The sequence below is a fragment of the Teleopsis dalmanni genome, chromosome X, assembly GCF_002237135.1.
Source record: "Teleopsis dalmanni isolate 2A chromosome X, ASM223713v2, whole genome shotgun sequence".
NCBI lineage: Eukaryota > Metazoa > Arthropoda > Insecta > Diptera > Diopsidae > Teleopsis > Teleopsis dalmanni.
In genome coordinates, this window is record NC_051848.1 from 18,388,270 (window position 1) to 18,414,555 (window position 26,286).

At 32.4% G+C, this 26,286-nt stretch overlaps 3 protein-coding genes and 1 long non-coding RNA gene across 7 annotated transcripts; 3 read left to right on the forward strand and 1 right to left on the reverse strand.

The window, feature by feature from the left end:
* Positions 1-2,120: 2,120 nt before the first annotated feature.
* Positions 2,121-3,417, forward strand: LOC119688215 (the record flags this gene model as incomplete). Its single annotated transcript, XM_038102898.1, has 2 exons — positions 2,121-2,346; positions 2,537-3,417. Coding segments are annotated over 2 exons (1,059 nt in total), but the record flags the coding sequence as incomplete, so codon positions are not given.
* Positions 3,418-4,013: 596 nt separating this feature from the next.
* On the forward strand, positions 4,014-5,197 carry LOC119689937 (hepatoma-derived growth factor-related protein 2-like). The gene is made up of 2 exons (XM_038104887.1): positions 4,014-4,878; positions 5,065-5,197. Exons 1-2 carry the CDS (start codon positions 4,296-4,298, stop codon positions 5,190-5,192), a joined length of 711 nt encoding a protein of 236 aa, XP_037960815.1. The 5' UTR covers positions 4,014-4,295; the 3' UTR covers positions 5,193-5,197.
* Positions 5,198-19,716: 14,519 nt separating this feature from the next.
* On the reverse strand, positions 19,717-21,380 carry LOC119690193. Its single transcript, XM_038105201.1, has 3 exons — positions 20,880-21,380; positions 20,642-20,719; positions 19,717-20,024 (listed from the first exon to the last, which is right to left on the reverse strand). Exons 1-2 carry the CDS (start codon positions 21,245-21,247, stop codon positions 20,701-20,703), a joined length of 387 nt encoding a protein of 128 aa, XP_037961129.1. The 5' UTR covers positions 21,248-21,380; the 3' UTR covers positions 19,717-20,024; positions 20,642-20,700.
* A 2,245-nt stretch (positions 21,381-23,625) lies between these two features.
* Positions 23,626-26,019, forward strand: LOC119690141. 4 transcript variants are annotated; one of them, XR_005253562.1, is made up of 5 exons: positions 23,626-24,187; positions 24,255-24,844; positions 24,898-25,243; positions 25,308-25,571; positions 25,651-26,019. It is a non-coding gene; the product is annotated as an uncharacterized LOC119690141 (long non-coding RNA). The 4 variants fall into 4 exon arrangements; XR_005253561.1 differs by having other exon boundaries at positions 24,255-24,347; positions 24,438-24,844; positions 24,898-25,571; XR_005253563.1 differs by having other exon boundaries at positions 24,898-25,571; positions 25,641-26,019.
* Positions 26,020-26,286: the final 267 nt, after the last annotated feature.

The following is a 26,286-nucleotide window of genomic DNA, read 5'->3' on the forward strand; positions in this document are numbered from 1 at the left end:
AATCCAGTAATGATATTCCACGATTCTAATTAAATGGGCAATAGTTGCAGAAATCCATTTTTCTGGCTTTTTCATTGTCGTCACTCAACGAACTGCACCAAAATCAAACCTATGGCAGCTCCAATGCAAGACCTTGCGATCTCATATTCACTGAGTTTTATATGTATTATTCAAGTTCTTTATATTAATCACTTTCTACATATGCCATAAACTTGTTATGTGCTGCTTCCACATAAAAACAGTTGAGTAAACTTGTTTTTGTTATGATACACAGGGTTGCATTTCAATATACCAAGTACCACTTAAGAAAATCATATGTTTTTTGTTTACAAATCGAATGTTAAAATTACATGCTCCAAACACCATTTGTATCTGGGAAATTTTAAAAGTTGATTATAAGTTGTAATTCAACGTCATTTTTTAGGATTGGAAGTTGAGGACGGAGGTTACTATTATATTTAATAGAAACTAGTATATTTCATAAAGATATTTTTCGAACAGTAGTAAACAACAACAATGAAAATTATTTTATTTTATTTTAATTATCTGAATTTTTGGCTGATCATACAGCTGTTTTAATTATTGCCAATTATCCATTATCAGTGATCTTGAAAATAATAATTGTTGCATTTAATTATTCGTAAATAATTTTTTGAGACTGTAAGTACCAGGAATCTAACTCGTGCTCAGAGTCAGCGCACCTTAACCAACTGCCCAAACCCGTATCCGTTGTTTTACAAAATTCACTAACTGTGATTATATTGTATATTATATTATATTATATATTTCGCTGCTCAATGCGAAATTTTCTTTAAAAAAATCAAGACCATTTTTTTAGCAATCTTGTTCCCAATCTTGTTCTCATCTACATCTACAACAGCAACCATTGCAGAAAGAACTTTTATTTGTTGCTTTTGATTAATTTGTATATTCTATATAAATCGTTGCATGTTCTTTTCTATATGCAACACTCATATATACTGCATTCATATTATAAACAACATCACAAACATTATATATTAAATTATTTAAATTTTTTACGTTTTCCATGCTGCATTATTTTCTTCTAACAATAAAAAATTTAATGTCATTTGTTCACAATTATAATGTAAACAAAGAAAAGCTCTACAACTAGAAATTTTTATCAACTCTTTCCCAGGTCTTAAGTAACTTGTGCTAATGTAAACGAAAAAAAGACCAATGTACCTTATTAGTACCTTACTAAGTAAGCAGTGGAAACACAGTATCATACTGTTTGATTTAGGCGATTTTGCTCATAATAACTACTAATGAGAATGATTTACCATACAAAGAGCTTTTATATAAATGAGTTCGTTATCAATAAATCAGCTCATTTACGGCAAAAAATGTAGAATGCAACCCTTAAAAATAAATTTCCCACAAGGGAAATGACTAAAATTTTAAGTATGTGTCACATATTTCATATATATAATGTAAACAAACAACAGCTGAGCTGTAAACAAAGGCACTGAGGAAGTAAGTATTTAGTAATGTCTTTGTTTTTAATAATTGAATATGTAGTTGATATATAAAATGTATGTAAATGATTTAATACATAAATTATATATTTTATGACGTTTATAAAAGCTCTGTTAGCTGCATAAATAGGCTCATTATAATGTGAACGTATATTAATGAATATAAAAGAGCAAGCGTCTAAATTTGACAGCGTGAATGTATTGCTATAAACTATTTGACTTCGAACGTAGTGCGGGATGTAATAAACTTGAACGACCAAATTAAAAAATACAGCTCTGCAGTGTTGATTGATAGATATTTTATTTATGAAATTGTAGTTGTAGATAAGCTGTTGCCGTTAACACGAAGCATTACCGGCGTTTTTACGACAGCTTTTCAATTAAGACTAAATATTTAGTTAATAGCGAAAATGGTTAGGCCGAAAAAGCAGTTTAAAATTGGGGACCTCGTTTTTGCTAAAGTTAGAGGCTATCCTGCATGGCCAGCGAAAATTACGTATTATAAAAATGAAAAGTACGGGGTATATTTTTACGGCACAAACGAAATCGCCAACATAAAAACAAAAAAAGATTCTCGACGCAAAAGCATTTGAAGCGTTCCACTTTTAAAAAAGGGATTGATATACAAAACACCAAGGCGCCAAAAACACCGAATCCATTAATCCGCCAGAGGAACAAGAACAAGTATGTGAAGAAAAACAAATAGGCGAAGTGGTCAAAGAAAAAATTCAACCTGAAGCCTGCAAAATTGTTAGACGCAGTGGATGCAAAATAAATTCCCAGGAATATCTTGGAAATTTGGAATATGTGGATGAGAGTCAAGTGAAGGACGTACTTCCATTAAAAGGTATGTAAATATTTTGCTTTAATATAGAGAATCATAGTTAACTTAATAAATTGCGGTATAAGGAATGTCTTTTGGGTGTAGTATCCAATGTCGTATAGTGAATATTTCAATTTAGTTCGAATGAGTTGCTAGCTGCTAACTTTAAAATTATAATTCGTAAAAGAAAATAAATAATATGCTTTTATTTAAGATATTGAGGCACTTGAAATCGAAGGCATAATCGCTCCAAATCCAAAGCCATGGGTATACGACAATAAACTGTTGGCTTTCATCCCACCTGCTAACTGCATTGCAATTAAACTTGATTACAAAAAACCAGAATCCTTTGCATCTGTTACTGAACGTCTCCAATGGGAAGCTGCCGCTCTTGTCGAAGCAAATAAATTAAAAGATCAATTGGAAAATGGTGAAATCAAACCACGATTAGTAGCACACAGACTTGTCTTAAATGTCCCAATCTGGGAACTTTCTTCTGAAATGACTGCAGACATTATTACACAAATTACGGAGATAGAAAGAGACGATAATATCGAGCGTAAATTTAGTACGCATTGCAAGAAGTTGTGTGAATACGTGAAATTGGATCGTGTACGCGCTGGTAAATGCCTAATACAACTGAAAGGTTTAAAGAAGTTACAGTTAAGTCAATTGATGTTGCTACGCCACCCACATTATGTTGGCATCATCCGCCGCTTGTGTAGATATGTAGGAAACCTAGAGCAGTGGAACTTGCCCAGCGAGGGAGAAGCATATTTCAAGTGGACTGCTAAACTAATCCGTCACGATGCCACAATTATATACAATAATTTCAAGAGATTGTTTAATTACAATGGCGTAGGAGAATTTTGGTGTGAATTTAATAAGCATGTTAAAGAATTTATGAAGGTCACGCAGAACTTGACAAAGATCCATCGCTTTTCTTTAACTAATTCTGCGTATGAAAGGTTATTAACTATAAAAACAAAGAGGTATGAATCGGGAGACCATCCAACTGCATTCATTCCAAAATTTGGAGTAGTTTAATTAACTGGAAGATTTAAAAGATAATACCCATGATGATTCAGACATTGATGCTTGCAGTTTAATATTCAGTTAAATATATTATGTATACATTTAGAGTTTCATAAATAAAGTTAATACTAATAACTGCAATGTATTTCTTTATTGGATTGCCTCAATAAATGCATGAGTCAGTAATAAAATAAAGTTGATGTATATGTTTCATATAAGCTTGGGCGATGTGAAGAAAAGTAATCTGCGTGAAGCTTTCTTTCTTATATTTTTGTTATAACTCACACAGATCACCATTTCTTCGGAAGCCAAAAACAGCTTCATGAAAGACAGAGGAGAAGAGGCTGGTTAAGTTCAACTAACTTTACAGCTGATTGAACTTTGCTGGGCTTTTTAAATAATTCCACAAAATCAAAGATATAAGTGAATATTTTATTTTATTTTAATATAAAAATTTAAACGCTAATCATTGAATTATTACTTTCAATTAATTTTGACATGATTTTTGTTTACATTCCAACTATAACTAAGTTATCGGAACAGGTGATTTCAACGAGTTAGAAGTAATTATTTCTTCACTTTTTTTATTACAACTCGATACCATGCTTTTTGCATAAATTGCTCTTCTTAGTAAGGAAACACGATTTCATGCTCATTATTAATGGTATGGTACTTCTCCTTTACTTGGAAAGTACGGGTACAGACATATTAAGTAAACTCACAATACATTGAAATGATAGGCTAAATAATCTATTTAGCCATGGATGTAATTCTGAACGTTCTGTGAAATATGTCATATTCCAATAATATAATGAAAAAATACAACTCAGTTCTAAATATATTGTCAAAGCAATAGGAGTTGAAACAATTTGACGTGATTAAGAAAACCATCACATACATCATTTTGAAGAGCAAAATTTCTGATTTGGTAAACGAAAATGGGTAAACCAAAAGTAGTCTTTGCTATTGGGGATTTGGTATTCGCAAAAGTTAGAGGTTACCCTACATGGCCGGCGAAGATCACTTCTCATAAGAACGGCGTTTACATTGTTATCTTCTATGGAACTGGCGATGAAGGACATATTAAGCGTCAAAATCTTTTTCAATACACAGAAAAGGCGAAAAAAAAATTCTCAACGGCAAGGGCATTAAAAGATCCCGCTTTTCGGAAGGGGATTGAGGAAGTTGAGGCGGCATTAAAGGACGTACACCCCGACCCTATAAGGGGTGATGACATTGCAGACGATACTCAACCTGATGATAATGTTGCAGCTATTAATACCTATGCTGGTGGTGATGAAGAACAAATGACTGCTGGAGAATCTGTCAATACGTCAGAGACGGTAGAAGTTAATGAGGAAAACATACGGGTCGCCATACGGGTGGACGAGGAAAAGAGCAGTCAACCTAAAGATTACCCCAATGTTACATGCATCCGAAGACCAATAACACCTGAGCACTATGTTGACAAGAAGGAATGCCTAGCTACAGGTCAAGAGGATAATGTAATTTCAGTGGAAGGTATGTAAATACTTTGATGTTATATAAAAAACATGGTATACTTAACAAATTGTGGGCTAAGATATGTTTTCGGGTGCAGTATCCAATGTCGTGAAATAATATTAAAATTTAAAATTTAGTGTAGCTAGCTGCTAACTTTATAAGTTTAATTCATAAATGAAAATAAATAATATATTTTTGTTTTAGGTGAATGTTCTAAAAACATTGATGCTAATAAGCCAAAGACAATAATCCCTCCAAATACAACCCAACTCAAATTAAATAAGGTTCCCTTTACTCGTATTCCGCCTTATATAATTAATTATATGCAATAATTTCAAGAGATTATTTAATTTTAATAATTTAATTTTAATTCATTTATTTTAATAATAAAATTTGAACGCTAATCATTGTATTTTTACTTTCAATTAATTTTGACATGATTTTTGTTTACATTCCAACTATAACTAAGTTATCGGAACAGCTGATTTCAATGAGTCACTTATCGAGATGCTTATTGGAACCAAAACAACTTAAACAATCGGGAAAGCTTTTAGATAAAGAAATTAGGATCGTGTTTCCTATTAGATCAATACTTTTAGATAATGAAATCCCGAAGAGCTTTTTTGTGAATGCGTGAATTTGTTTAAAATGAACAGGTGACATTTCGGGCCAAGCAGAAGCCGAAAGAGCATAGAGTATCGAACTAATTACTGGAAACAACGTATTTTTAATAACAGAGACTTTGATCTGAAGATCAATGGCTAAGAATTGTTAATAAGACCAACAAACGCATAAGATTGTTTCTTCCTTTTCTTCTGTCGGACACAAAACAAACAACGGATCCCATATGGCCTCAAACTGAATTGGCAGATAGAAAACAACCCAGTGTCCAGGTTCATTCATTAAATGTATCATTGAAGGTTTTTATAGCATTTCGTTGCAATAAAATAGTTTTATTTTTTTTAAGTTGAGTGCAACTCTGATAAATATATAATATATATCTGAACATATTGCTGACATTTACAAACAATTCAAAAACGAAATACATCTGAAAGTGTTATTTGTTCCGCTTCTTGAAAGCTTATATTAAAGTTACTGTAATTCTGTTTAATTCCGTTTAAGTTGAATAAACAAAACTTCAATTAAACATGGAATATAAAATTAATTAAATAATATAAATAATATATCTGATGAGTCTGTGTCGGGAATTACCTTCTAAAGATTTTTGCCATCAGTTTGATGTAAATGTAATTTCTGCGGTCGGGCAACATCTTTTTATCAATTCCCTCAACTCAGTCCCACTGGGGCAATTTTTGCATAGAGCATGCGGCATTGGGCTTTCATCTGAACTATCAGTCATAAGAACCGCTGGAACTGTTTATTGTAGAACATATACACAATGGCCAACGACCCGCACAGAATTGTCAGACAAAACGGCCACTCTATAATGAACTGGGACTAATGAACATGAATGAGCTAAGCAGTCTAGATGTGGCTTCCGAAAGAATTTTGAACGCGTATTCGCTTCTTAGTCCAGATAAATACTTTTGTAAGTGTGAGTTGTGGCGATATAACAATTGTTATTGTACCCACAACTTCAACAAAACTTTATTTAAAAAAAGTGTGAGTAAAATTAAGGGTTTATAGGATAACATATAGTGATCTCAACCGATTCGCGATTAGTTTGATATGTTGATGGATTTCTTAGTTGTAAGTCGATTTGTAAATAGTAATTGGAAGCAACTACTGGTTACAAATAAATGCTAAGTTTTCTTCCGAAGTAGAGCAAAAACATAATGACAATAAGAAACGGTGTAGGATATACGTGTGAGCAGTTAGTTAATCAGGGTAGTTATGATAATCATGCCTTGTGCAATTATTTAATAGTGCATGATAATTATTTTCTCCTGGGTCTTTTTATTTCAATAATACTGACTTAGTTGCACAGTGTTTGATGTTCTAGCTTTTGGAAATTGATGAAACAAACTCAATCTCGAGTGAGTGAAGATGGTACAGTATAGAGCATTAGTCGTAGTCTGTAATGATGGCACAATTGAAGTTTATCCTTAATAGGATTTTAAACCTATTCGCAATAGGGTTAATTTATATAGATAAATAAATGAGCTCTTATTTTTATTGTTTATTGGTGTACACTAGCTCAATTGTGTTTCGTCTAGAAATAATAGATTTCTAGATGATGATAGATGAGTGAAATGTTTGTGTGATGTCTGCTAGAAAGTCTGCTGGAAGTTCATATGGATGTAATCTTTACATTCATGTAATAAATAAAAATGAATAGAGGTGCTATAAACATCTTTATTGATAGAGGATTTAAGGAATACATATGATCTTATATGTGTATGGCTTCTGCTGCTTATTAAGATGATTTCATATTTTTGAATTATACAAAATAATATAATTATATAACCAACTCGAAACTAAACACCACGTCTTTGGTCACTTTTTGGTACTCTTTTAAATCTAGATATTTCGAAATTTAAATATATTTCATAATAGCACGAATGGTAACTATGGAACTCTGCATGAGTTTTATATCTATGCAATACGATTATCAAACAACACACACTTGCAACAATAATGTCTCACAAACGCAGGTATGGGAGGTGTTAATATGTCAAATACTTAAGTTCCGCAAATCTAAAGTCGTAAATATCTGTCTTTTCAGATACTTTAAGAAGGAGGGGAGAACAATACCTCAAGACCTGTTTTTTATCATAGTAGGTGACATTGTCGCATGGCTCCTTAATGGCTAAGCCCATACCTTGTTATATAGTGAGTGTATATACTCGTACAATTAAACTTCTATTTGGAATGCAAAAGTCTTAAGCTCAATTATTTTAAATTGAAACTCTCTGTATATTTATTTTGATAATAATATATTTTTAATAAAAATAAATTTATTTTATTTCAATAAAAGAGCAAATACAAGTATAACAGTCTGTAAGTGTCTTGTACTTACAAGTACACCAGTATGTGTGCATGCATTTAAGGTACGAGTATAGACTCTAAGTTAATAAAGTTACAATGTATCGAGATAACATTTTATCTCCAATTCAGATCGAATATATCTCAATTTTAGTTTATTTTTATAAATAAAAGTTACGATAGATGTATTACTGGCATCGCTGCGAATAAGTAAAACATTTGTAGTTTGAAGTGGAACTACATGATGATACTTTGGCACGTTTCCCTTAGATCACCTTGACAGGAATGGATTTTAAGTGCGAACAAAACTTTTAAGAGTTTTTATTGCTGTTATTGGAGTTGCAATTGCTGCATGCTTCATGCTTCATGCTGCATGCTGCTGAATCCTGAATCCTGAATAGCAAATGCAGCGAACAGCCACCTGCCTGGAGCTGCCAGGATGCTCACATGCATGAACTCATGCGTGGCATTATATATGCACTCTTCCATTTATTTATTTTGTGCATGACAAAATTATAGAAAGAAAGAAAATATACGTTTGATACACAAGACATCAAAGAAAATGGAGGATGTCATTGCAAGTAGGTAAGTTGCTACTTGCAATAACAACGGCAATACGAGTACTCGTAGTACTAGAACACGTCCACAAATTGTATTATTTTGTTAAAGTTATTCGTTGACAACACCACCAGCGACAACAGTCACAGTCACAGTCACAGGCACAGGCACTGCAACAAACAACAACAACAACGATGGCGTCAATAATAGGAGCAAAACAGCACGTAAGCAATATGAATTCGTATTGGAAAGTTTTTCGCGCGTAAAACTTCTATCGGCAACCTCGCAAGGTGTTGTCAGATTGCGAACTGAAAAACTTTTACACATGAATTCTTCCGAACAGACTTTAGAACTTCGGAATAGTATCGTGGGATCTAAGCACATATAATTTCTTTGTGGTTTGGTTTTCAAAACTTTTCACAACTGCAGTTGTGCCACTGCAACTGTTGTTGATATTATCACGGCAATAAAATGCAAACATTTTGAACTGCATTTATTTATGTGAGACTCCTCTAGATTCTAAAGAGTTTTGTATATTTTTGCCATTAGTTTAGTCCTTTGTCATCTTTTATTTATTGGAAATCATTTTACAGCAAATGTTGAATTATTGAGGAAATATATTATTTTTCACTTCTGAATTCAAGATTATTCAAGTAAGCGTATTAAAGTATTTTCTGACGCTCATATTTATTTATACACCGTATTCGAATGTTGTTTTTTTTTATATACTATTGACTTAGAGAATACGATTGCTGATATTTACTTTTAATAAAATATATATAATAATAAGAACTTCCTTGACTCTTCTTCGATTCTGTATGTCCGATCCTTAGTATTTGTAATAATACCAAGGATCTACAAACTTTTATCGAATTTAAAAATCACCACAATCATGATTGTCTTAAAATCTGTCCGCCTGCTTTTTACCTCTAGTAGGCGTTGCTGAGGATTTACATACTGCTATAGCATTTACAGTCAGAGTTGCAAACAGATCACCTCACTTTCTCAGGAATAAGACCCAATGTTGTAAAATCAACCTTCAGAGCTCACAAAGAATATTATTTTTGTGTGGTCTATATTTGGAACTAATTCATATATTTTCGTACTAAAATGTCTAATCTCGCTAGGCAGCAATCATTTATTTCTTTTTACTGTTTTTGTGCATAACCTACTAGAATTGGGTGCTTACGGGCCAATGCCTTATCAACATTATCACGAGTTTGCTACTACGACCACAGTCCTGTCTATAGTGTCCTGTCCTGTTACTTTGAAATTTTGGCACTTAACAATGATTTTACTAATGTTGCCAGATAAGAAAATCTACGAGTATCACATGGACTTAAGAATTAAATCTTGATTAAACCTAGAATTATATATTCGTTACCCACGTCGAAGTAGAAGATATCTCAAAAAACTGAATATGCAGTTCTAAAAAGAACCGGTTGTATATCTTTCAGTTCAGCGTTTTTGGTCTAGGAACTGATCAGTAACTCAAGTTCATCAATGCTATCTTTTGTTTATATATATCTCAAATTTCTCCAAAAGGTAGCTTTTGTTCTTTCAAAGAATCGCTCTGAATTTAACAGATTTTTGTACCAAACACGTTTATGCAGTACACAAGAAAGATCAGAATATCTAAAATATTATCCAAATTCGATGTGCCAATGCGAGGGGACTGATACACTCATTTTGTTAGCATCATATTTCCATACCAAGTTACTTTTCATTGATTGAAATTTGAACTATGTCACAAGCACAAATTTAGAATTCGGTACTTATTACTTGTGTTACTAAGTTACTAAGTTACTAAGTCTTTTAATAGCTACATCTCATCTTATAATGGTGCTGGGCAGCACCATCGTTCTTCAATAGTGCTTTAACGACTACTATCTGTCGCTTTTCTCTGCTCAATGTTTTGTGTGCCTTGATTCATGACATGTCAAAAAGACCTTCATAAACTGATCGTTTAGTCCAAAGATGATAATCTTTGCTTAGGCCATGATTAGGCCCTTTCCTGGACGAAATATATTAAGAAGGTATCACTATAAAGATTGCTCTCTTTATGTTTGCAAGGTATCTGTCAAGATTACAACAGCAAAAAAGTGTACAAAGTAGATCATTTATTGCAACATTAAAGCTTCCTCATTGGTGGTCTTAAGCGTAATGCCCACGTAGTAATACGATACTGTTCCAAACATGCCGCTTCTCGGACATGCCGGTTTGAGAACGAATTTACGAGAACGTAAATATATTGAGCAATTTTATCACTATATTATGGCCGATATAATTTATTTTTTAACTTTAAACTTGCAAATTAATTTTATTTACGAAAACGGCACACATCATCTAGAACCCACAGATATGTAACTTTCATTTTATTTTTGTTGATGATTTTGATTTTCAGTTCTATATCTCAAAAACTATATTCCATTCCCATTAAGTGAAGGGAAAAAACCTATGTTTACTAAAATCCGTTGTTGAATGGGTATTTCAGAGAAATCGGACTTGTCTCATTGATTTTAATATCATATATAATATACATATTATACTACTGTTATAACATATATGATATATACAATATAATTTAAGAATTTAAATTTAATATTTTGTAAATTACAAATACTTATTTTTAATAAAATTAAGTTTTGTAAAACTAACTTTTTGACTTTCAATAATGAATAAATAAATACATAAAATCTGAATATTAAATATTTATTTAGTATAAACCAACCTATAATGTAAATAATACATATAATGTATTGCAAATTGGACTTGCTTAAGTGTTCATAAAATTCCGTAATGACTTACTTTGCAGAACATTAAATCCAAGTGCGGTCCTCTATTAATTTTACCTGGTAAAATAGCATAAGGTAAATTTATCTATTAAGGCTTTTATTGGAAATTTTTGCGCAATGAGTCGGATGAGTTTTTCTCGTAATCACGTAGCCCTACAATTTTCTAAACCGATAAATACGTACTCGTACGTCACAATGACGCCTGCCTAATGTCCTTATAGCGAAGCAGGCAAATGTATATCAAAAATTTATTGTATTCTCGTTGTGCTAAAAACTTTTGCATACTTTTCACATTAATTTTAACGCCAACAAATACAAATACACGGCAATATACTTCATTATGCCAAACCAAAGCAAATTGAACTTCACCAAACAGAACCAAGCCAAGCCAAGCCAAGCCAAGCCAGACCAACCAAACTGAACTGTACTGAACTGAACTGAACTGAACCAAACAGAATAGAACCGAGCCGAGCCGAGCCGAACTGTGTCGAATAGAGCAAAACTGAATTCATTTACATTGGTCCCAAGTTAATTTTGACAAATGACTTTGATTCCCCTGATGTATTGAAGTAATTTAGCAAAATTAATGCCCTAATTAATCAGAGATTCTGTGCCCCCTTAAAGCCTGCATACAGATACATAGCTACAGTGAAGAAAAATGCCGTAAAATGAGTACAAGCAAATGCTAAAATAAAGGAAACAGAAGAATGAGGAGAAAAAAGAAGTCCAATATAAAAAAATATTATATACGTATATATCTGTGTCGATACATATGTTTGCATGGTGAAATAAAATTAGTAGGATGCCAAGTGCTTGACCGAACTCATCGATATTGAAATTGCCGTTTCCGTTTCCGATTCCATTTAGTGAAAATTTGCCGTCGTCGTTGCTGTCGCCATTGCTGGTGAAGTTTCGTTTCATTGGTGAAGCTCACGTTGCTGCCTGTCGTACTGCCGTCCTGTCGTCCTGTTTGCGTTCGTTCGTTGAGATTCTCTGGTTCATTTACTTAATTTTATTTCATTTCGCTTTTCGCCTAAAATTTATTTTTGGTTTTGTATATTTACCAGCACTTCACCAAAAATTTCTCAGATGACAGTAGTGCAGTAGTAGAACGTACAAAACAGACAATCTCATGACAGGACCACAGAACGGACGATCTATTGGGCTGTCAATCAATTTATGCTTGTTTATATGTTTATCAGGTAAGTCGGTAAGCGGTATAAATCGGTGAGTGTGGATAATAAGGCTAAGCTGGGGCTTAATTTTTTCCTCTTTGGTTTTTTCCTCTCCATCAAAGCTACAAAAAAGCAAGAAATCTGAAACACGTAGGCGACAGTGGGTGCGTAAGCACAAAGCACAAAGCAGAAAGTACAAAGTACACACCAGAGTTAGGTCCAAAAGTAAATTGTTTGCACAAAATTTGTGTGCGGCCAAGGAATATTTCAGAACATTTTAATGTATCTCAGTGTAGCGATAGACAGGCTCAGCTTTAATATATTTCGGATACGGATACAACGTGCCTCCGTTAGCAAATACACAGCGCACAGTTTAGTTAACAAGCCAACAACGCCAACAATGCCAACAACACAACAGAAAGGATAAGGATTCAGACATGAATTAAATGACTTTACGTGTCTCGAAGTAAAATTAATTCGCAAGACACACATCAATGATAAAACTAAGGTTTTTGCAAATAAAGATTAATGTGATCGCGTTCGAATTTAAAAGGATATACTCGTGTATATTTAATGTGATTTTGGTTTCCACATTTTACCTTTACCCGCTGGTGATTTCTTTGTAGAAATATGCTAACGACAGCAGCTGCATGAATTCTATAAATTTGCTTAAGTATCTGCTTGTTCTTTTCATAATTAACTTAATTATCACGCTGCTGTTTTTAAGTTACTTTTTTCTAAACTGGCGTTGAAATTATAGAACAAATCTGTTAACAAATCTACAAACTCAAGTGTCAATATCTTCCACTATGGAAGTAGACTGATTAGTCATCTTATTGCGAAGCATCAATCAAGTAGTAGATAAAATGTGAGAAATAGAGATTTATATAGTGAGAAATATATGAGAGTAATTACTTTGTTCTATTCGCATAGCAACTGCATGCAAACGAATCCAACATGTTGATTTGCCGAAGCACTTAGTTGTGCGGTAAAATTTGCAGCACACATCTCAGTGCATTTCTATTACATTTCATTTCACCCTTTTTAGCAGTAGCCTGCACAAATTTCTTTCGTTAGGTGTGCGGAAATGTTGGCCGCACATTCATACGTTGCAAGTGTTTTTGATTTTGTTTGATCACTGCATAAACATGTATGGTTCTGAGTACAGTCTTTTTTTTTTTTTTTAGAAAAAGTTGGTTTGATTTAATAAAAAGAAGGTGTGAATATGTGTTTTTTCCATATTGATATAATATTAAACTTATATATATATAAATTATTAATTTAATTTATTTAATGTGTTATTTTGTTAATGAATTGTTAAGAATTACATTGTGAATATATTATTGCCTAATGTAATATAGTTATAATTAATAAAACATCACATATATTTCAATTTATCATTTTTAAGCGGTACATGTAAAAACAACATTGTAGAAGTGTCCCACATCCTTCTAGATAGGGCATGGGAGCCTTAAACACTACAATTTTCTATTTTATAATCTTGACTAAAAAACTAATTATTTGAGTTAAAAATAAAATATAAAAATTTATATTATAAATTTATTGAATTTAACGTAAAGCACTCCTGTATAAGATTTTAGTATTTGGACATATTTAACATAAGTTAAATTGTTTTAATTTTATTTTCCATTTTAGATTAAAACTACGATATATATATATTGGTTCAAATAATATCATGAACAAAATATTTAAGAAAATCTTTTGGTCAATAATTAATTCCTTAATTTGACAGCGAAGTTATTGCATCGATTTTTGATTATAATGGCCAATAATTTTCAAATTTTCTATATAATCTTAGCATTTGATAAAGTTTACATGTTAGAGGTAGTTCTTAGAAATTTGAGGTCCCATCGTTTACCTGCTCACAAGAATACGCTTAGAGCAGATTGGTAACATCGCGAGAGGTATAGAGTATAACAGTACTATTGTAGAGATCGTAATGCATCTGAAGTATAATAATAGCATTAAATATATTCATTTTTTATCTCATAAATTATGATTAACTCATAACGATTTATTAAAACTGTGAAATAGGAAGAAACGACAGCACCTCTCTCTTGTGTGTTAAAATTAAATAATTTTTTGAAAAGTTTTTGTTTTTCAGTTTTAAACATTTTTATTTTAATTAATGACATTTCGGCATATTCTGTAGTTTCTATTAAAAATTTGTTGCCTATATAAATATATGTGCAAAATTAAAATTTTATTAATAACATTTTTAAGTAATTATGTAGCAAATTAAATTATCAATTTCCGTACAAAATCATTATATCAAAACCTTATCGCCTGCAAATGCCTGATATCCTTGGCAATTTTATTGCTTAATTATGCCATTAATAACGCAATCATAAGTAAAGTGTGGCAACGTTGTTGCTACGAATGAGCTCACTCATTTATTCACATTTTCGTTGCCACATTTTAACACCCAAACACCCAAACACCCCTCCGCCAGTCGGAACCGTTAGCGAATGCACGAGACACAATTTAAAAATTCACGTTTCCCTATTAAAATTCAAATTTTGCTATTTGGCTGCGCGCCGCACACACCGTGAGACACACGGGACACGGGACACGGGGCACACGGGATACACGGGATACACAGGATACACAGAATACACAGAATACACGGGATGCTCTTAAACATGCTGCAAAATAATTTAATTTTGTACTTCATCGTGCTTCGACAGGGTAATGATGATGTCCTTGTTGTTTTTAAGCGGATACCTTTCTACTTTCTGTGCACAGCTCTCCTTTCTGTCCTTTTTTGTTTTTTGATTTTTTTTTTTTTTTTGCTATATTATGGTTTATTATGCTTTATTATATATTTACATGCTTTATTTTTGTTCGTTATAAATATTTTTGTGTTGAACACCATAAAATTGGCATAAATGCTAAAACTGACAAAATGGCGGTAAACATCAAGTGTCATATCGATATCCTTGATCTAAATTGTTCACAACCGCAACCAATCAATATTTATAATGTTTTGTGTAGATTGGGACCCCTGCCCCTGCCGCTCGCTTTTTCATTTCGTTCAGCCGATGGAATTTGCTATGATTTGAAGCTATTTGCCATAATTAAATAGATTTTTTTAGATGTCTATTTCGAAACTTTTTTTCATTTATCATATATCGTTATGAACCTATTAGTTCGCAGCATTAAATGGCAAAACATGTTTATTTGAATCCTAGATAGAGATAGACTTGCTTTAGAAAACCATGCGAAAGTAATTAAGTAAATTAATGCATATATGCGAATTGAATTTCGCTTTTAACGTTTAGTGCTACAGAGCACACATGTACACGTGTATACCAGCAGAATGAAAAAATTCATATAGATCTTTATATACCATATTAAAATGAGTCTACCTTTCGAAATATAGTCTCCTCAATTGCTCACAAAGTAGCAATTAGCAGCCTGCGAGGCAAAAAATTTCTCAGGATTTTTTCATCTTATTAAATAATCATAATGTATTAATAACGAAGATATATATGTATGTATGTATGTATGTCCTCGCATGATACATTTTCTGGGCAACTTCAGCCCTTCAAATCTTCCTTCATGACTACAGCATCGCCGCAGTACAAGAAGTAGAGAAAATTGCACTTTCATTTTAGGCAATAGAAGTGCTTCACAACGGCATTATTGTTGCTAAGTTTGTATGTCTATATGGCTATGAGTGTACGTTTGTAAAACGTAAGTTAACTAGGAAAAAAAATAAATTTAATTTCAAACTAATTTCTAATGTTTGGTAAATAATATTAATAATTATTTGTGTTGTTTGTGGTGGTCAAATAAAGCTGACACAACAGCTCCTTTTACTGTTGTGTTACAAAATAATATGACAACAAAAAGATCCTCACTTTGAAATTGTTTTTTTATTGTTGCTGCACAAGACTGCTTGAACATACATACACCCGTACCATCACCTTAGGGGGTACATTCTCGCTTGGGCACTTATTTCATTATAAAAGAAATGTCGCTTCGGGTACCCCCAAGGATAACTGCCTATTTCCTCCTAGTTCGTGGCTTTATCGTTTCGTTCGTCATTTAGTTGCGATTAACTTAAAGAGTTCATGGTTATCAAATAGTTAATACTGCAGCACTCACACTACAAACGTTTCCCTCACCATCTCTATTTAATGTAAAATTTTTATAAGCACCTCAAAATCACTCCTATATATATCGCTCCTTCATAGTTTTGCACTCGTAAAGGGAGTGCAAAGTATAAAAATATAAGCAGTTTATGTTTAACAATGTAAGCTTAATTTTTTATAACAAAAAGCAAGGACACACATTTATAACCTTTCTATTTTCGCTATGCATTCGCATTCAAATTACTTTCGTTTCCGAAATACATGCTGACAATATAAATTATTTAAAATTGCATTTTAACACCGAACTGGAGAAAAAACGAGTACAAAACAAAAACTAACGAACTGGCAACGAGGACTTTCTTCCTTTTTAATTACAATTGTCTACACTGCACTGTCTCCGAGGACGTTCTTTAGCAATTATGAAACACTACAGCAATGCAGCATGTTTCTTCCGGTCCTGCAGTTGGCAGCAGCAACATCGCAACATCGCAACATCGCAGCATTGCAACATTGCAACTACAGGGAACTCAGTTTAAATTATAAACGAATAAGTACGGCAATGCAAGAAATTTTCATTTTCCAACAAAAGGAACTCAGCGCATTTATTTTGTGTCTAACACGGATAAAATTGCTCGCTTGTGAGCCACTGCCTAAGCATTTGCATATGTCTATCTGCTAGCTACCGAACACGAGTACCATATGAGAACTTGAGAGCTTGGGAGCTACATGGATACTACTATATATGCACTATGTATTTATGCACTTAAATATGTATGCAATATAAATATATTTTTAATCAGTTTGAATACGGGTATATTTAACTCCGCTCGGATTAGAAGCTTTTAATTTATTTTAATGCACGTAAAATGCTTAATTTATCCTTAATAGTCTGACAGCCGTACAAACGTAAATATTATATATCCTTTTAAGTTGCTTATACGGCACTCTTTCATACGCATGGCACCTAGTTTTTAGATAGATGTAAGCGTAAATTAAGGTGAGTGTTATGATTTCACAAGCTCCGCAGGCATTCATTAGCAGCTGTTGAATGCTGCATTCAAGGTATTAAAAATGCATTTGAACTTCAACACAATGATTAATGATTTTACTTAAAATTAACGATATATATGTTGCTTTCATATTGTATTATAAAGGTAATTTTATTGACTTTACTAAAGTTCTTCGGACTTTATTTCTTAATTGCTTACTTAAATTGAAATAACCTCTATAATTACGAGTGATTCTTGGTTGAATTTCTTAACTTATTCGCTTTTATAAAAAACTGTAACAGTGTGATTCAATTCCGCTGTTCGAAATATTATACTGAAGAGGCCACGCCGAAGATATCACCCTCTTTGAAACCTTGTTTGACGCCGATAAACTCGGAGAGTTTCTCCCCTACTCCAACGGATACAATGAATACATGATGTTGTTTAACGTTGTTTTACATATCTATATAAATTTTTCTAGACTATCAATATCTGATACAGCCCCAAAAACAGTGCAGTGATAGTGTGAAAAGTGTAAATTCTTATGGTTCTTCTCAAGAACTAGGAATATCTGGTTAATGGCAGTTTTGGCAGATTTGAAGTCACACTGAAGGATCGTCTTGTTCAAGATCAATATAATGTTCAAATAACATTTGAACATTCGTATAAAAGTACTTGATGTGGATTTGTACATAAACCAAAATTGAAAAAATTTAAAGAGAACAACTATTAGTTTATATCGCAAACATCTTTTTGTGTTTTTTAAATGCTACTTAATATTCAACTATTTTTGGGAATGTTTGTTTAAATACAAAACGAAAAAATGTTACCAAATTACATTGCAAAACAAGTTAAACAGAAACTCACACTCGTGCACACATTTTGTGCTCATATCAAATTACACTTTCCGCCTACATTACACAACACTGTAAATAAATTAAATAACCCGCCAAAGAACGAAAAATACTCGTTCGAGTATTTCGAGTTTTAAACATTTTTATCGATTTAACATTATTATTTGAACCGCAAACATAACATAAGCATGTAAGCGCCCAATTACATTTTGTCAAAGCGCACGGCTAACAGTGCTGTTGTTCTGTCGATGCTAAAGCTAGCATAACAACAGCACTACCCACTGCCTACTGCACACTACATATTGCGCATTGCACATTGCACACTGCAGCCCCACTGAAATATTAAATTACACAATGCACACACATTAATCGGGTGTGGTGTATGCATTTTCACACGAATTGGGTCAATCTGGCACAAGCTTTGGCACAAGCTTTGGCACATGCGATTAATTAATGTATCGCTTCAATTGGTACAGTTTAAATAAAAACATTGTCCTGCGGATAGGAATCTACATGTTTAGACAAGCATACATGCACAAACAAGCCTATTACCCAAGAGACCAACAGACCAACAAACCAATAGTCCAACATACCAAAAGGCAAACAAACGGACAAATTCATAAGCTAACACCCGTAGAGGTTTGTACATAGTTTTCCAAGTAACATTTTTTAACATCGAAAATGTATTTCTCAAAAACTTAATTATGAATATTTTTCAAATCATGATATTCTCACTGTTGCAATAATTATTACCCAAACAATAGCAATAATTATTAATTCACTTATTTTATGATTTCATTTGGAAATTACAGAAACTTATGCAGGGTTGGTATAGACCAGACCCCCGGTCTTCACGTTGAACTTGTCACACTTCACTTCGTGTAGCATCGAAATGTGGAACCCATAACTAAATTTTATAGCAAAACCTCGGTACGATATCGTCAGCCATACTTCACACAGTGTAAGGAACTGAGAAATTTTATCTAATTCGGAGCAATGAAACAATTGATTGGTAATTGATTGGTTGTTGTTGTTGTGGAACGCATATCTAATTGAAATGATGGAAGCTTGAGCGGATTTATGAGGAACAACGGTCCATCATTTATGCTGAAATAATTGAATTGGACATTCATGACACAAAACTTTGATCAAATCTTCAGTATTTCCTATTTATATTAGTTCAATTAATAGCAGTAGTCGAAGATGTTGGAAACTTTTATGGCAAAAAGGTTAACTAAACTATCTGAAACCCTAATAAGTTTTTCGACAATAAGAAAAAAATGCATTTGATCAGTTTACCGACACTAATCCCACAGCTCTGCGAAATAAATACGAGTGTATAAATATTTTAATTAAATTAATAAATTAAATTAATTAATAATTAAATAAGCAATTAGTTGTTTAAATAGTTACCAGTAAAATAAAAGTCGTGATGACAGTTCTGTTTTATTAAATATTTTTCACAAATAGATTTGAGTTTTTTATACATATATCCAAGGCCTGGTGGAACTGGTTGCAACGCACAGAGTTTCGGTCTGAATACAATAAAATCATTAATTAAATTTGTCAAATTACTGAACATTTTGAAAGCAGGTTCACTTGCTTGAGTCATAATGGCTTCTAGTTAGAAAAAAATATTCATGTGTGTATCTTCTCCTCCCGAAAATTTTAGTTTGGCTTACGGTTAACACTTTTTACAGAAACACAGCATGCGTATGTCCCCTATTAGCTACAAAATAGAAATCAAAGAAATCAAAATATCAAAATATTTGTCAAAACATACTGAACTGATCTGAATTCAATCAAAATCAAAATAAGAATTTATATAGATCGTAAATGGTGACATAAAGTATAAGTATTTCTTTTAGGCAGTTTACGGTACAATTCTTTGCTTACAGCTCTGAGAAAGTGAATCTGATCAATTATTGTAATTATATTATGTCAGTATTAAATATCTGTCTACTGTTGTTTAAGAGAAGAGAATTGCATTGCTAAGAGCAAAAATGTTGACAGTACAGTCAATTAATTACTAATAAATTATTCGTTCATTCAAATTAGAAATATTGAAATCAGTTTCTTACGATTATAGTGAGTAAGCACTGTAATGTGTCTAAGTCATATCTCACTTACAATTCTCACTAATTAATGAAGTGAGTTCACATGGCAATGTGAACGACTATACAGTACAATGTAATTACAGCTTAATAAAACTTTTATAATAGAATTCAGTGAAATGTCATCTTTTACATTGTAATAATAAGAAATCCTCTGGGATAATGAAGATACTTAATAAGCTTCTGAATTACTTAAATGCATGTTAAATGTATTATATATACAAGAAAGTACCTTATAAAGCAACAGTTGCTAAGTTCACCAGCTAACTGGATTCTATGAAATAAGTCCTTTTAAGCCGTCTGCTTCCAACTGAAAATGACAATAATAATTATAGAATACAATTCCAGAGTTTTCATAATAAAGAAAATTATTATTTAAATTCTATATATTAAAACTTAATACTATATACTGAACTCTAGTGAATCTGAAATATAATTTCAAAATTAATTTCGATTGACAACAAACTTACTTAAGTGCCGCATTCATCTCTTCTGTGGTGGCAAGGGTGGGTACAATGTTGGCAATTTGCGCCGGGCTCAAATATTTTTCAGTCTCATAGACGAGAATGTCTTGGAAACGACGATCGCTCAAGAAAATGCGTATATCCAAATCTCGACAAGAAACACCAGCTAAACGTATAGATTCATCCAAATTAATTTGGTAGAAACACATTTCCTTCAAATCTGGTTCCGGGGCCGATGAAACCACAGCTACCATTGTTGAATAAGGAATAGTGATTGGAATATTAGCAACAGCGTGTCCAAGGTTTGAATAGTTAACAATATCTCTACGTCCGGCTGCAGTGTAGTCGCTCAATTCTACTCTATAATTGGGCATTGTGATGCCTTTTTCTTTTTTTTTCAGGTTTTGCTTTGCTGGATATTAATTTTGGAATCGAAATTATAAAAACCTAAACTGAGCGAAGCTTTTAGAATTTAGACCATTAAAGAATGAGTGAATGAAAGATCATAATTTTTGAAAATGGAATTTTTTTTTGATTGTTATATGATTTGACATTAACTTCAATGCTAATATTTCTCTCTTCTTCTTCTTCTTCTTGAGTTAGTGCTATTACGCACTTTTACTCTATAATGGCTGGGGGGTTTATCACTACCCCACACTAGGCTTTAACTAGGCTAAAAAATCATATAATTTATTTGTCTTTTAGTTGATGACAGACCTTAAATCAGCATATCTTCCTGAGAGTCCAGAAGTGGACTTGAGGATTGTTATGGCGGGGTTAAGTAGCGTATCAACTTTAGTGAATAATTTTAAAGCTCTGTCTCTGATATATTTTTTTACTGAGTCAATCCTAAGATCTCTATGTATGTCCGTAGATCTAATGTACCATGGAATCTTAAACAGTTTTCTTAAGGCCAGGTTTTGAGCTATCTGTAATTGCTTTAAGGTGGTATTTGAGGCTTTGCTATATGTAACACATCCGTACAGAAGTGCAGGTCTAATTACTTGCGTATAAAGTAACTTTCTGTTTTTAAAGTTGAAGTGATAATTATTAAATAGCGGCTTTAATAAATGTAGAATCTTAGAGCAGCTATTCCGTTTGTATTTCAAATTTTTAAGCCAATTGAACCGTTTGTCAAAAGTGACCCCCAGATATTTTATGTTATCCTCCCACCGTATCTCCGTGTCGCAAACGCTCACTCTTGGAGGATGCTGTCTTCTTTTTCGAGTTATAAATATAGCCTTGGTTTTGTCATTATTAATTTTAATCTTCCATTTTTGGAAGTATTCCACCATAAGGTCTATATTTCCCTGTAACGTGTTGCTTACATTTATGGCATCCCGATCCGAGTAGATCAAGCATGTGTCGTCTGCGTAAAGCGCCATTGACGTGGGACTTAAGGTATACTAAAGTAAATATATTAAGCAAGTAAACTTATAGCAGTAAACATAAAAATATCTTCAAATTTTGTGCAATAAGCGCTAGATAAAAAAACTTTACTATCACTTAATAATATATATGTTAAAAGCTAAGTTTAAAAGACCAGCTATAGATGACAGAAGATAATAAACAATTTTATGTGGACATTTGGAAAATTTCTGATGCGCATTCCAATTTTACCGGACACAATTTGAGGGACAACAGACTGAGTAGCCAATATTTTTCCACAACTGTAATTTTCAAGTCAGTTCTTATGTCAACAATCCTCCTTTTCCGCAGCCATACCTTTTTTTGTCCAATCATACTCATTTATAATATTTTTTCGCGGAATCACATCACTTGACTTTATTACTTGACCTAACAGACCTAATATACGTTTCCGATATTTTTGTGCTATCGATTGCACTAATATTTTTCGATCCCTAATACTGAGCTTCAAATTTGTCTTAATACATTATTTTTCAATAGGTTGAGTTGGTTAATTGGTTCAGCACATTAAGCCCACAACTTAGATTCGTATATTGCAATCGGGGATGGTAAAATTTTGTGTGTTTGTTTTCATTGTCTTTCCCAACCGGTTGTAAAAATCACTTTTTACCAGACAACGAAAATAAACTGCAAAGTATTAAACATAGTCTGCTGTTTTGTATTACTACACAAACAGTATCCTAGATAAAGTCCAAATAAACTCTAAAATTATAGTGTACACTTTTCGACATCTCATGTAAAACTTTTAATATTGTCGCTAGTGTTTTTTTCACGGTCGAACAATGGTCGTTGGACTATTCTATATTGAAGCATATAAGTAGGTAAATCAAACAAATAGTTCAATTACTTTTGCACAACTGGATATGAAATGGACGGGGGACTTTTAAATAATATATATGTACATATAATATTTTTTCATTTAGGTAATTAATAAGCCGGTTGATCTACTTATGTTGTTTTTAGCAATAAAATATCAGCATTTATAGAAACCCTCGATGGTTCTGATCTAGGATGATGACATTAAATAATGTTGTGATTAATGCCGAATGCACTTTCTTCGAGATCAGACAAACAAAATTAGCAGAACCAAAGACTATTGAATCAAATGTGAAAAGTATAGGTTGTGTGGTGTTGCAGGTGAATATGGAACTTCAGGTTACTTTTTAAGTAAATTAATTAAAAATAATAAGATATTGACAATGGAACCTGAAATTAAAGTTTGAAAATTAAATTTTCATTGTTCGCTGCTCACTAGATTGAAATTTTTTTTTGTCATAATATATAAACGTCGTTTGATTTTCATTTAAAAATTATTTTCGTTCAACAAAATAACAAAATTTTCTAGTTTCAAAAATTCGTTTTGGCAGAAATTTGGCAATGCAATATTTTCATTAAAATAATTATTTTTCAACTCTTTCAAATGTCTAAATTCTAAAAATTTGGTTTGGCTTATACGGTTTATATTTGGCAAATTCAGAAGTACAAGAAAAAGTAAGTGCAATAGAAAACACAGGCAGAATGGCTAACACAATTGAACTCTTACATGGCTACACCGATGCTGAGCGCGACGAAATTCTTTTCAGCTCCAATTTGGGAGCGGCGATCTTGAGCTTCCCAATTGGTATGCTTTATTCCTCGATCGTAGCTATAGCGTCTTCGGCAGCAGAACCTCAGTTGAGGGAGGTTTGCTTCTATTATCTCACGCCGTCCATAGTCCAACGACTGTCGAGCGCTAGCTGTAGGGAATTAGATCTTGCCCTTTTTCTAAACGATCACCGCTTTGATAGGATTAATGTTTACGAGACCAAAAATTATTTAACTCAAAATGAAATAGCAAATATTGTTGCCAGTTTAGTAAGTAGACAGGTTATGGGACCTACAAATATGTAAGTCTAATGAAAACGATCAAAAAGCTATATTTACATATAATATAAATATATTTTCATATTTAAGTGCTAATTAATATCATTTGAATGGTTCCAACACCACAGTGTAGCTGGGAGTGTTCAATCCTTACTACTTACTTCTTCATCTGTATGTGAAAAGGTATGTACTATGTTTATGTGATTATGAATGAGTCCAAATGTCCTTAGGAGTACAATAATAAATTGATGTGGACTTCATAATAATACACAGGTGTGTACAAGAGAAAACAACATTGTGAAAAGTTTAAAAGTTTTTAGCAAAAAACTTATTATTGAGAGGAATTAATACCTTCTTAAAAATTTTTAATGGATTGAGCAACAATGATGTCCTAATGACCCATAAAAAAATCCCAGCATATTGGACAATTTGAGTAATATAATGAGGACTAATATGACTTTTTGAGCTCTTCTAATAAGAAAAAGTAAATATGCTTGAATCAAATACATCACTTATTGTCCGATTTTTTGAATTGCGTGTTAATTGGAAGGAAGAGTACTACAAAAATGAGGAAAAATTTATTATTGACCACTGTAAATAGGACGCGCAAGAACCAAACAACAAGGAATAAGGAATTTAATCAGTTCTGGATTGCAACAAAAACAGGTAAAATGTAAAAGGTAAGTAAGAATATGTCCAATGCTCTAATTTTAATTGAAAAAACCTTCTATAGAAGCTTAACATAAGTCTGAGAGCCATGTCCATGTAGCAACAGAGAAACGGCATTTGTTTTATATTGAGAAAATAAAATATCTAGAATCACAAAAGCCCAAAAAAATGTAATAGCGTTCCATTGTCACAGTATACGTTTTAGTACTAGAAAATATGAAATCAGGAGCTTAGCAGGCATTGCATACAGCCTTCACTGCAGCCTTTTTGCTTTCATTACATATAAGTTATGATCTAAATTTTAACGTGAATTATGCAGATGTAATCGGTACACCTATGAAAAGAAACAAATCAAACCCCTAAACAGGCCTATTACAACGATGATCAAACTGTATATGGGATTTACTAAGGTTCTATAGTTTATTGCACTTATTTATATTACATCAAGTCCGAAGCAATCGTATTTACTTTAAGAAATTTAGATTAACTGGCCCCAAAAACCACACTGCTGACTCCAAACAAGACCGCCGTCAGAGATAACGCAGATATAATAAAGTTTTTTGATTACATATTTATCGCTACTAGTGGGAGGTATCTGAGATAAAAATATATATACATATTTACAAATAAGAAGATTATCTAAAATATTTGCTTGCTTGGAAAATCTGGAGAATAAATACATATTGCTGAACTGAATGATTTACTTGAAGGATATAAGAAGGCATTATTTAATATTGTGTAAGTAATTATATCAAAGTCCATTGCACTAAGCGCCTATGTGAAATCTGTCTATTATAGTAATTAAAGAACTTTTCAGTTAAACAGATCCTATAAGACGGAATTTTTTTCTACCACGATGAAGATATGAGCAAAGTCCAAGATATTTCCTACCTATTATCGAAAGGATATATATATGTTAGAGCAACTGCTGGAAGCAATAACTAACTACAGCTACATTTCTTTTTGAATCTACGACCAGTATTTACAAAAACATTTTAACGGTTAACTGACCCAATGGTTGGTCTCATGGGTTTGCAAAGATATAGAGAAATGCTGTAGTGACGAAAGTTTGCTGTATCCTCTATCCTGACTCCTGCAGCTGCATTGCAAGTATGTGAAGTTGAACTTATTAATTGTAACTAGACCATGTAAGGCAACAATAAATTGTACAGTAACAAAAAAAAAAATAATAATTTTTTTTGAATTTAAAAACATATAAAATAATGAAGCTCTATATAAGCAATAATGAGGAGAAGTTAATATAAATAATTTACGGTAAGTTAAATGTGAAGTACTTCAGGGAAATAATGTAGCAATTTCAAGAAAGTTCATAAAACTAAATTACTTAAAATCCACTAAATTCAGTGTGAATAATGGGAAGATCCATTAATTGAAATTCATAAAAGAAGAAACAAAACTCAAAAAGACTACAGATATTGATAAATATATAGGC